The 13,003-nt window shown below is 42.5% G+C and overlaps 1 protein-coding gene across 1 annotated transcript in view; it reads right to left on the minus strand.

The window, feature by feature from the left end:
* ATP10B (ATPase phospholipid transporting 10B (putative)) overlaps positions 1 to 13,003 on the minus strand; it is a 581,864-nt gene that overhangs the window by 72,558 nt on the left and 496,303 nt on the right. Inside the window, 1 exon segment of the mRNA XM_060296561.2 lies at positions 3,730 to 3,815. Coding sequence (XP_060152544.2) covers positions 3,730 to 3,815 — 86 coding nt within the window.

Raw genomic sequence — 13,003 nt, forward strand, 5'->3', positions numbered from 1 at the left:
CTCACCTAAAAGGCAGAACTCTGCTGAGGAAGCCTTGAAATAAACAGACCTCACAGGAGGTGGACCAGCGACCCTGTGCAACATCGTGCATGGCAGCTTCTCAAAAGCGAGGTACATGGAGTGTTTCCCTTTCTCTAGCCTCCAGAAGCACTGCAATTTTCCACCTCACCCTAGAAACTTCTGAGTCAGTCCACATTAGTGATTACGCAGCGTCTGGCCCTTATTCTATCCTGATGCCCTCCATTTGGGTTTTTCAGGAATTTAAAATATAACTTTCCCCCAACATTGGGGAGAACAGAAAAGTAATAATCTGAACCCTTAGGGATTTTTCTCCTTCTAATTCTTTAATGCTTCATGTCTCTAGGTCCAGTTATAAGTGTTTTCCATGTATTAATTAATGGTCATGACAAGCTTATAAGATAGGTCATGTTTCCTACTCATTCTATAGATAGGGAAATTGAGGCAAGTTCACAGAGCTAGTATGTGGCAGAAAGGGGATTCAAACCCAGGGAGTCTGCCTCCAGAGTGCTATACTGCCACTCAATACTCCTCTTAATAATAATTCTTTGTTTGTAAACTACATTTATTTACATTATTTTATTTGTCTCTTCACAGCTCTGGGAAGTTAGTACGGTGATCATCCTCACTCGTAAGAAAGATGAAGCTCAGAGAGGATGAGAGACTTTTCCAAGGCCACTCACCTAGTACATGGAATATCCTAGGACTTGGGAACCCAGGCCCCAGACACCAACCCTCATGTGGTTTTCACTACACCAGGGTTCCCAAGGTAGCACCCCGTTAATTGACATTGAATCGGAGTCATTCCCATTTGCAATTCTTTGAAATCTAACGAGGAAATGTCTTAGTATTTCGTTCACGTTTTTCTAGCCCTTATTTATCTAACTTTTCAACACAGAGGAGGCTGTGGCAAGTAAGTCTGTAGTTAGAATGAAATAATAACTGTTTTGATTTCATTTTATTAATTTTACTGTTATGAAATTTATATATGGAAAGCAATACTGCCATAAATCTATGGCAATCTACATAGGGCAGTGATGCTTGATGCCCACAGTGCCAGTAACATACATTTTCCTTTGGAAATAAAGAAAGCCAATTAAAAAGTCGGAAAGTAGAGGTGTTTTATGAATGTGATACAAATCATAAACGTGGTCCGAGAATGGCTAAATTTTATGACCTACCTCTCTTTATCAAGGAGGGAGTTGGCTATGGATAGAATATTGGGATAGAAACTTGAATGATTCAGTGTCAGTAGCTAGTGGTTTAAAGAGCGTTTTTTTATGATTCTCTGAGGTGATAACATATGACAGCATCTTTTTCTCCCGGTCATAATGTTCCTTTTTCAATGGATGGTAGAAAGAGATTAGCCATCTCATAGCTCTTCTATTTAGTGCTCTGTTTACAGGGTTTTTTTTTTTTTTTTTTTTTTTTGCATACGTGGGCCTCTCCCGTTGCAGAGCACAGGCTCCGGACGCGCAGGGCCAGCGGCCATGGCTCACGGGCCCAGCCGCTCCGTGGCATGTGGGATCTTCCCGGACTGGGGCACGAACCCGTGTCCCCTGCATCGGCAGGCGGACTCTCAACCACTGCACCACCAGGGAAGCCCCGGGGATGTTTATTTAACCAACTCAGAGATTATGAGGGGGAGCATATTTCTTCACCTCAACACTACTGACATGTTTTGGGGGATCGTTCTTCGTCGCGGGCGCTGTCCTGTGCTTTGTAGGGTGCCGAGCAGCAGCCCTGGCCTCTACCTACCAGATGCCAGCAGCACCCCCTTCCCTAGTTGTGACAACCAACAATGTGTCCAGACTCGCTAAAGGTCCTCTGATTGAGCGGAGGAGATGGGGTTTGAGAACCACTCCTTTAGAGAGATCTTATTGTTTAAAAGTTACATTTTCAAATCTGACATTCCTAACCTTCAAAGCATTAAAAACTACTCATTTTCTAGCCAACCTGGCTATCCCCAGGAGAACTCCTAAATTAAGGGGACCCAAAGAAGCTTCCAGAGACCTGGAGGCATCAGGCAGTGGGTTTGTTCAGGAAGAGAGTGCTTATCATCTGTGGGTGCTGGGCCTTGGCAGGGATGTAGGACCACAGTGAATTCCCCAGCATCCCGTGGGTTGGCTGCTGGACTGACCAACTGGACTTTCAGGGCTCACGCATGAGGCCCGGGCAGGTGGGGAAAGACAACTCTAAGGGCAGCAGCCAGGAAGAGGAGGTGCTGGGGGTTGAATGGAACTGGGAAAGTTCTGTCTGAGATGAAGGGCCAGAGCCCAGGATGAAGCTTAGAAAGGCTGGGTGCTGGCATGAGCTGTTTGGGGGAGAAAGGATTACAAAGAGAAACCCAGCGATGAGGCTGCTCTCTAAGAGGAAGAATGGCTCAAGGCATGGGTCACTTGGGATGAACCAAATCCACAAAACTCAGACACGAGGGGTAGCCTCCTTGCCCCGGCAGGTGGCAAGCTCTACCTTGCCAGATGACTGCAACGAACCCTCTTCTCCCCCAGGAGCTCGTGCCCTTCTCGCCTGTCTCCGTCTGCTCTCTATGAGCTTTTAAAAAGTAATTTGCATTGAAAAGCTGCTATTTCTCTTGTACTGTTCTTACCCTTTCCCCTCTTATCTTGCTCCTCAAGATATCTCATATGGCCTGAGAAAATGTGGGTGGAGGTAAAGCATTGACACCTGCCTCCCAAGAAGCCTTCTTAAGCTTCATTGCAGGGCACATTGGTAGAGAAGTTGCTATAACATGTCTGAGCTGTGGGTGCAGACAATGGAAAACACACCGAGGTTGGAGTGAAAAGACCCAGCTGTAAGTCCTGGCTTTGCCTTGAAGCTGCTGTGTGCCTCTGGGAGAATCCTGAAAAATCTTATCATCACATGTCCCATCTGAAAAATGGGAATCATAATTCTCACTTCCCTGGGTTGTTTTGCAGATTAAATGAGACGATGTTCTGTGAAAGTCCTCTAACTCTTAAAGCCAGAATACAGGCATTTATTCACATCTGTTACCACTACTCTTTTTTTTTTTTTTTTTTCCAGTAAGACCGGCGGTCAAATGTGGGAGCAAAATTACAGTAAAACTCTTATGCTGAACCAGAGGTGAGGAACAATAACAACAATAATTGCAACAGCAGCAGTTGCATTAACTATCTACTCTGTGCCAGTTTCTGTGCTACGGGCTTTGCATATGATCAGTTCTTAGACAAGAAAAATCCTATGATGTAGATATAATCTTTATTTTACAGATGTGGAAATGAAGGCCCAGAGAGGTTAATTAATTTACTCAAGGTCACACAGCTTGTAAGTGATAGAGCCTGGTTTCGAACCTAGGTCTGTCCAACTCCAAAGTCCCCATTCTTACCTACAGGGCAGTAAAGGCCCCTTCAGAAATCTAATCTAAATTCAATCATACTTGCCTCCCCTGAATCAGAGTGTGGTCTCGATTTTGATGCTGTTTCACCAGAGTTCTGAACTATTAGTGAATTTAACCCTGTGAGATAATTAAATATCACTCCAGCAAAAAAAAAAAAAAAAAGACTAGAAAAGTTTTCCCAATTTAGTTAGTTTTCTCTAGCCCTTTTTTTTGTGATAAAAAGAAATAAACTTCCTTAGGACCCAGATGCTTATCTGTTTGGCCATTTCAAGAAAAAATGTTTTCTAGCTGCAGACGAGATATTTACAAGCAGCACACAGGCAGCACATACTTACATATAACCTTTAAACCTGTTAAGGTGGTTGTTAGGCTTCTCACACACGATGATGTTGTGGAAACCTTCTGGTTGGAACTGTACCTCCTGTGAAAGAGAGGACGCTGTGAGGTTATTAAGTCAGAGGGATCTCGTTTTAATAGGATCATCAGGAGAGCTAATCACTGTTAGAACCATTGCAAATAAGGTAATCCCCGCTTTGTCACACTGTGATAGTTGTAATGTGTTAAAAGAAACAGTTAAATCCTCATTAAGGAGGAGAGAATAGATGCAGATGAAAAGTTGGATGCGCTGCAAAGGGAGGGCCCTGTCCTGACCACTCTTCCCCGGCCTGGGTTTGAGTCTCTAGACTCAAGCTGCCCCACAGAACTTACTGCAATGATGGAAATGTTCTATGTCTGCACTGTATAATGTAGAAGCCACACATCGCATGTGGCTGTTGAAATATGGTAGTATGACTGAGGAAGTGATCTTTAAATTTTATTTAATTTCACTTAACTAATTTAAAGTTAAATAGCCACATGGCGGCTAGTGGCTACCAAACTGGGCAGCATAGAAACAGATGATCAAAAAAGTAGAGATTATAAATCACACAACCTACAGCTAGCCAATATTCGTGTGTATACAGAACTTCCAGGCTTTAAAAAATATATGCGTATACCTACATACACATTTATGTATGGACAAACACACACATTTATGCATTTCAACAATGAGATTTAGTGTTCATACAACTTGAACATTTTTACATGTTACCTGGATAGATACCTATTGCATGAGTGTCGCCCTATTTCATTTAATTCTTTCACTACTGAACATTGACATGGTTTCAATTGTTTGGCTGTTGCAAAAATGCTGTGCAAATAGTAGCTAATAAAATAAGTAGGGACTTCCCTGGTGGCAAGGTGGTTGGGAGTCTGCCTGCTGGTGCCGGGGACATGGGTTAGAGCCCTGGTCTGGGAGGATCCCGTGTGCCGCAGAGCATCTGAGCCCGTGCACCACAACTACTGAGCCTGTGCTCTGGAGCCCGTGAGCCACAACTACTGAGCCCGTAAGCCACAACTACTGAAGCCCGCACACCTGGGGCCTGTGCTCTGCAGCAAAGAGAAGCCACCACGATGGGAAGCCCGTGCACCGCAACAAAGAATAGCCCCCGCTCGCTGCAACTAGAGAAAGCCCACGTGCAGCCACAAGGCCCAATGCAGCCAAAAATAAATAAATTAAAAAAATTCTCAACAAACAAACAAACAAACAAAAAACACGAAACAAGTAGCATTTACTAGACTCTTATTTCTGTCAGATGCTGCAATGAGAACTTAAGGAATGCTATTTTTTTTTCAATCTTTCAATCATTTTATGAAGTAAGTACTTTGATTAGCCCCTCTTTAGAGATGGGAAAACTGTGACTCACAAGGGTTAAGTGGCTGTCCGTGGTCATATCAAGACTGGGATTTGAATCCAAGTCTGAGTGCAGACCCTCTGTTCTTTACTTGCACAGCACACTGCCCCCTGGTGAACATTCTTATAGCAAAGCATTTAAAACACATTCTTGACTTCACTTTTTCTCTTTCATTCAGTATTTTAGTTGTACAATCTCTTTAAGTTCAATGAGTGGGAAAACACAACTAGGGGCGGGGAGATCTTGCTTTCTAATTCTACCCCACATTGCCTAATAGTACATTCAACTGTCGAGCCTCAGTTTTCTCCTCTGTAGAATGGGGCTGACACCCCCTCCCTGTCCATCTTACTTGTGCCCCAGAAGATAGAATCCATGTGGGAAAGTTTTGAAAGGTATAACATGCTATGCATATAGAATGAAGTACTACTAAAGGTGGGATTGGAAGTGGTTCCCAGGGTAGAGCTTTTAGCACGGGGAGTGAATTTATCACTCCAAGCTTCAAGGTACAGCTGTTCAAAGGAGTAAATTGATTAGAAGAAATGATAGCATTTTCTGGCTTCGTGTAAATATACTGTCCATTGGTTCTGTGGGGCGCCAACATAAACTCTCCATTCACTTGAAATAAATTAACCATCCAGGAGTTTCTAAAAATACAGCCCTCTTCCCTCCAAGTATTGATTCTTTCAGGGACAAACACTTGCCGAGTTCTGAGATGATGACAAATCATGCTGTAATTTGTCAGCTGCTTTCACGGCCCTGATTAAGCCGTGTGCTTCCCTCCTGATCTGTACCGCTCAGCTCATTGCTAGCTTTCTAAATCCAAACTTATTTCAGATGTGAGCGGCAGCAGGGTCTGAGAGCTAATGATCCTGCTGCAGTGAGTCCCTGTCAGCTGTTTAATCATACCTGGCGGATCCCCGGCTGTGCTCAAGTCTCTTGTCCCTCAGTGGGGCTTCCCAGTGACCTTCCTCTTGAAGCATCCCTTGCTCTTTTATTCTTCTGGGCACTGGCCTTGGGTGCTCTGTCTCCCTCTCTACACGGAGAGGTGATTTCGCCCTTTCTAGCTCTCTGTCCTCGGGCCCCTTCTGTTCCTCCCCGAGATGGACTGTGGAGAGGGCCACATGGCCCTGCTGTCTCCAGAGACCCCATCAGCATTGCTTGCTTCTTAGGCTTTCCTGTAACTCACTCTAGGGAGCTGCTAGGAGAACTCAAGGACAGCAGCGGCAGGGGCATTGCCAAGCCCTACAAATCTATCAGGGTCCTTATTTTTTACCTTGTTCAGGAATTTCTGATTCACTTCTGACTCACTACCCCTTAGCTTTTCTTAGCTTGGGAATGAAGTCCACCTAACCACCTTTTCTTTCAGACCCAGCCTTTTATCTAAGGTGTTGTCCTTATGAAAGGAACAGCCATCAGGGTACAGGAAAAGGCAAACCCTTTCCAGAGAGCACAGTGTGTTTGTGGTTCTTCAGGCCAGACCTACTGATCTGGAGTATTTACTATGTGCCAGGCACCTGCCATAAAGTTCTCACAGTAACCTTAAGAGATGTGGACAGAAGTGCAAATGCAGATTCAATAAAGCAATTGTCTTATGGTTGGTAAGTAACAGAGCCTGCAATGCAATCCACATCATCAGACTCCAAAGCCAATCATCAATCATTATTGTCTTTGTTATCATCGTCATCACCAATACATTTATTCCACTTTCTCCTCTCATTATTATTATTATTATTACAGTACTTACTGAATGCTTATTGTGTGTCAAGTATAACTAAATATTTTATACATGCTATTCTCTTGAATTCACACAATAACTCCACCAGGTAGGTACTATTATTACCCTATTTTACAAATGAAGGAACTAAGGCTTCGAGAGATTCAGTGGATTTTCCCAATGGTGCACGGCTAGCAAAGCAGAAGACAGGCTTTAACCTCAGGACGTCTGATGCCACACAGCCTGCTCTCTTAAACCACAGTGTTATTATTTTTTTTTTTTAATTTTTTTTGGCGGTATGCGGGCCTCTCACTGTTGTGGCCTCTCCCGCTGCAGAGCACAGGCTCCGGACGCGCAGGCTCAGTGGCCATGGCTCACGGGCCCAGCCTCTCCGCGGCATGTGGGATCTTCCCAGACCGGGGCACAAACCCGTGTCACCTGCATCGGCAGGCAGACTCCCAACCACTGCGCCACCAGGGAAGCCCCACAGTGTTATTTTGATGCACAATGAAAGATTATTGTTTCAGATCTCCTTTTGGCTCTATTTCCTTTTCTATATTCCTTTTCCACTTCCTATGACCGAAGTACAATACATGAGGTCTGTATATAGTTGACTCTTGAACAACATGGGTTTGAACTGTGTGGATCCACTTATGCAGGTTTTTTCAATAGTGAATACTACAGTGCTACCCGATCTGTGGTCGGTTGAACTGGTAGATGTGGAACTGCGAGTACATAGGACTGACTATAAATTACATGTGGATTTTCCACTGTGTGGATGGCTAGCATCCCTGACCCCAGTGTTATTCAAGGGTCAACTGTATGTGGAATCTAAATTTAAAGAAAAAAGCTTATTGCCAGAGGCAGGGAGTTGTGGGTGGGTGAAATGGGTGAAGGGGGTCAAAAGTTACAAACTTCCAGTTAAAAAATAAATAAGTCAAGGAATATAACATAAGCATGGCAACAATATTTAATAATACTGTATTGCATATTTGAAAGTTGCTAAGAGAGTACACCTTAAAAGTTCTGTTCATAAGAAAAAAAATTAACTATGTATGATGACAGATATTAACTTAGACTTACTGTGATCATTTCACAATATATACAAATATAAAATCATTATGTTAGACACCTAGAACTAATATAATGTTATATGCCACTTGTATCTCAATAAAAAATGTAAGCAAACCCCAGTGTCTAGAAACTATCATCATTATCACCATCACTACCACCCTTCTTAACTTGGGTCAGATAAGGAAGAATCAAAAAGTAAATTACATAATATTGTCCTGCTGACCTTTGGTTGACTGCTATTAACATTTTTTTATTTCTTTGATTGCTTCTAAAAGATTTGTATTTATGTTTCATGAAAGGTTTTGCACTGGCTCACTTTCATTTTTTCTAGTGTCTACATAGACATCTGGTTGATTGGCAGCTCAAGGCATTTTTAGACCAGGGTAGCTCAACTTGCCACTCTTGACATTTTGGGCTGGATAATTCTTTGATGTTTAGCAGCATCCCTGGCCCTTACCAACTTGATGCCAGTAGCACCCTCTCCTTCTCCCCCTCAGTTGTGACAGCCAAAAATGTTTACAGACATTTCCAAATGTCCCTTGGGGGAGGGGGAAGAACAAAAAATTGCTCTAGAAAAAGTTCCAAGTTAACAGGAGATGAAGTTGCAGAGATTGAGAATACCCTCTATCCTAACAGTCCATTAGGAAAGGACACAATCCAAATTTCTATATTTTCTTCTCTTCAGTTGGAAAAAAGTTAGGTTTTATGACTGGGGGTCATAATGACTTGTAATAAGAGAAATCTGTATATATCATTTGTATACCACAGAAACTACTGTATAAGCATGGTGGAGGTTCCTGGCAATATATGTACTATCCTACAGTTACAAATAAAAGGGGGGCGCTTCCCTGGTGGCACAGTGGTTAAGAATCCACCTGCCAATGCAGGGGACATGGGTTCGAGCCCTGGTCAGGGAAGATCCCACATGTCACGAAGCAACTAAGCCTGTGCACCACAACTACTGAGCCTGCACTCTAGAGCCCGTGAGCCACAACTACTGAGCCTGTGCTCTAGAGCCCGCGAGTCACAACTACTGAGTTCCTGTGCCACAGCTACTAAAGACCGCACGCCTAGAGCCCATGCTCCGCAGCAAGAGAAGCCACTGCAATGAGAAGTCCACGCACTGCAATGAAGAGTAGGTCCTGCTCACCACAAGTAGAGAAGGCCTGCATGCAGCAACAAAGACCCAACGCAGCCAAAAATAAATAAAAGGGGATTTGTTATGAAAAAAGAATTCATTTTTAATATATAGTAGAAAATATATAAAAATTACTACAACTAATAAGCAATGTGGTGTGTTACCTCTTCCAAGTATAATTTGCATTTTAAAGTAGGGTACCTTCAAAAGGTAGAGGTTAAGACACTAAATTGCCTAGACAGAGAACATTCTTTTGAGAATTATTACTATATATATATATATATATTTATTTTTAAAAATAAATTTATCTATTTATTTATTTTTGGGTGTGTTGGGTCTTCGTTTCTGTGCAAGGCCTTTCTCTAGTTGCGGCGAGCGGGGGCCACCCCTCATCACAGTGCTCTCACTGTCGTGGCCTCTCCTGCTGCGGAGCACAGGCTCCAGACACGCAGGCTCAGTAGTTGTGCCTCACGGGCCCAGTCGCTCCGCGGCATGTGGGATCCTCCTGGACCAGGGATTGAACCTGTGTCCCCTGCATTGGCAGGCAGACTCCCAACCACTGCGCCACCAGGGAAGCCCCTTTATATATATTTTTAACATTTGAGAGGTTTTTTATCTGCCACCTCCTCTATGAAGCCCACCCATATCCCCAAAGACTGTTTCACCCTAGCCAACAAAAATTGCTCTTTTAACATGTTTCCACATCCACTCTCATGCCTCCATTTAACACTGATGTATCTAGATCTCTGCTTCCTTGAATAAACTGTCAGCTTCCTCTAGAGCATCTCCTGTGATACCTTGTGTTAACAGGCACACTATAAAGATTTGGAGAGGTAAGGTTAGTGCTGGGGAGATGAATATTATAAATATAAATACTGAAAGGTGATGGATGAGGAGGTAACAAAGAAGACCTCTCTGTAAAGACTGCCCCACACAAGTAGGAAAAGCCCCAGGTACAAATCTTAACTTTGATTCATGGGAATAAGATTGCTTCTTGCAAGGAAATTCTTTGGCTCAACTAATAAAAAAAAGAAAAAAAGTAGTCAAAATCCTAGATCCCAACATGGGCCAGACTAGTCTCCATCCATCCATCCATCCATCCATCCATCCATCCATCCATCCATCCATCCATCCAACGATCTATGTATGAGCCATGGAAGTGAGAATTAGAGAGAAGGAAGAGGTTATTGACACAAATCAATTATTGCAGCCATAAAACAACTCAAAGTTCCCAGTTTAGCTGGATGTGTCAATGGTGGTATCAGTGAAAGCAAAGAAAAGTGAGCCAAGTGTTAGTGTGTAATGACTCTCCGGGATTAATGTACTCCTCACTGACCTATGCCCTAGATACAGTAGGCTGTATCCTCCTGGGGCAACCGGGAAGGCCATGGTGAAACAAAGAGGTTGTGATATATTCCTGTATCTAGACTAGGCCATTTCCTTTGAATTAGCCTCAACTCTTACTTTCCTAGGCTTATTTTTCACTATTATTCAAAGTTGATCAATAAATATGATTACATAAATGTATGGATGATCTTTTGAAATTGTCTGTAGTGGATAGATGTTTTCTGGTGACTCACTCTCTATCGTGTTCTCCTTTAACAATCCTTTAACTTCCTTTTGGAAAACTACTTTTTCTCCCTGGTTCATAATCTTAATGAGACTATAAATCACGATGCCCTGCCCACTAAATTTGCTCACTGTGGGACTTTGCCTTGAGTAGAATAACTCAGGGAAGGAAAAACAAAGGAGAACATTAAGTAATTGCTGCTACCGATATTCTCCTGCTGAGCTGAAATTTCCTGGTACTTGTTTCTGAGCCTGGTTCTTCAGATTTCCTTAGAATCTGTGAGTCATATTGTGTACTTCACCCCTTCCACCTCACCTCCCGGCACATTTTTTGATAATTCCGTTTTGTTTAAGTGAGCCAGAATCATTTCTGTTCCTTGAAAACAAAGAATCCTAATCAACACAGTGGTCTACTCAGTCCACTGGACATCTCTAGGCCTTTAAAAAATAATGATGTGTATTTACTTGGTAAAATCACACTTCACAAAATGCTGCCCCTTATTTATGTGATCTTATTTGATCTTCCCAACTCTTCTGTGAAGTGTTCAGGACAGGTTAGTCCCATTTTATAAGAGAGAAACCTGAGTGTTGGTGATGCTAAGTAACTTGCCCAAGGTCACACAGCTCATGAACACCCACATTTGTCTGATTCTAAAGCTTGTGCTTGTTCTTTGCTGGATGTAAGCATTTAATGCTGTCTTCTTATAGAGCAAACCCTCTGAGCCTTTTTCATGATGTCTTTGCAAGTTTTTCTCATTGACAATTCCCTTAAACCTTCATTGCCAAGCTCAAGGGTTTACCTCTTAAGGACCCATATGTCTACCATAGATCATACAAATTCTCCTTCCTTTGAGCCTAGACAATTTGTAATAGCCATACCACTCACTTGGAACTTGAAATGTTTTACACTTTTATTTGTCAAATACCAAGCTGTTTCTATAAGCCAATTGGTAGATGAAGCACTGCAACTTGTGTATACATCCCCATGTGCACCAAAATGCTGTCTGTAGACAGAGTAAAAATAACTCTAACACATACATGGTTTTCAAATTTCTGTAGGAATTCCTGAGATCAATAAATACAAATCCATTTAAAAAGGTCACCAAATTCATGGTCGCTTGTTTTAATTTGTTTTCTTAACTAACGGACACTGAAAAGACAACCACCTTCAGGGAGGAGGGATTTGGGGGTTAGGATTATCAACATTTTTTGATAGTCACTGAGGGTATTTATGTTAAAGAAAAATAGGGACCCACAGTTCTAAGCTCTTACAGGACAGGGAGTATGTCTTAGACCATTCTGAAACCCCTCTACAGCCATTAGGAAATATTCAAGAAAGATTCTGCTAGCCAAATGGCAGAGTAAGAAAACCATGAGCTCAACTCCTCCCATGGGCGTATCAAATTATAACTATTTACAGAGCAACTATCGATGAGAATGACCTGAAGACTAGCAGAAGAGAGCTTTCAAAACTAAAGCTATAATGAAGGAACCACAAGGAGATGGGTAGGAGGTACAGAGATGTGGTAATAGTCAAGACCCATACCCCCAGGTAAGCAACCCACAGATGGGAGGATAATTCACAACTGCAAAGGTTCTCCCCAAGGAGTAAGTTCTGAGCCCTACATCAGGCTCCCCGGCCCAGGAGTTCTGCATGAGGAAGACAAGCCCCTAGACTACCTTGTTTTGAAGGCCAGTGGGGCTTGTGTATGGGACAGCTGAAGGAAACAGAGACTTCATTCTTAAAATTCATATGCAAAATCTCACACACTCTGAGACCCAGAACAAAGGCTGTCATTTGAAAGGAGCCTGGGTCAGACCCACTTACTAATCTTGGAGAGCCTCCCAGAGAGGCAAGAGGCAACTTGGACTCCCTCTGGGGAGTGGAAGTCATTTTCAGAAGCTCATTCTACCACGAGGACTCTGATGCTGCCAATTGCCATCTTGAAGTCCTCTTTCTAGCCTATTAGAGCTGGGGCCTGGCCCCACCCACCAGCCTGTGAAACACAATGATTCAAAATCTATGCAACACAGCAAAAGCAGCTCTAAGAAGGAAGTTTATAGAGATACAAGCTTACCTCAGGAAACAAGAAAAATCTCAAAAGAACAACATAAACTTATAGTTTAACTAGAAAAAGAAGAACAAACAAAACTGTAAGTTAGTAGAAGAAAAGAAACAGTAAAGATTAGAGTGGAAATAAATGAAATAGAGACTAAAAAACGAAAAAGAAAGAACAATGAAATTAAGATCTGGTTCTTTGAAAAGATAAACAAAATTGATAAAGCTTTAGCCAGACTCATCAAGAAAATGAGAGAAAACTCAAAAAAGTCAGAAATGAAGGAAGCTACAACTGACACCACAGAAATACAAAGGATCAGAA

Source organism: Globicephala melas, chromosome 3 (genome assembly GCF_963455315.2).
Source record: "Globicephala melas chromosome 3, mGloMel1.2, whole genome shotgun sequence".
Lineage (NCBI taxonomy): Eukaryota > Metazoa > Chordata > Mammalia > Artiodactyla > Delphinidae > Globicephala > Globicephala melas.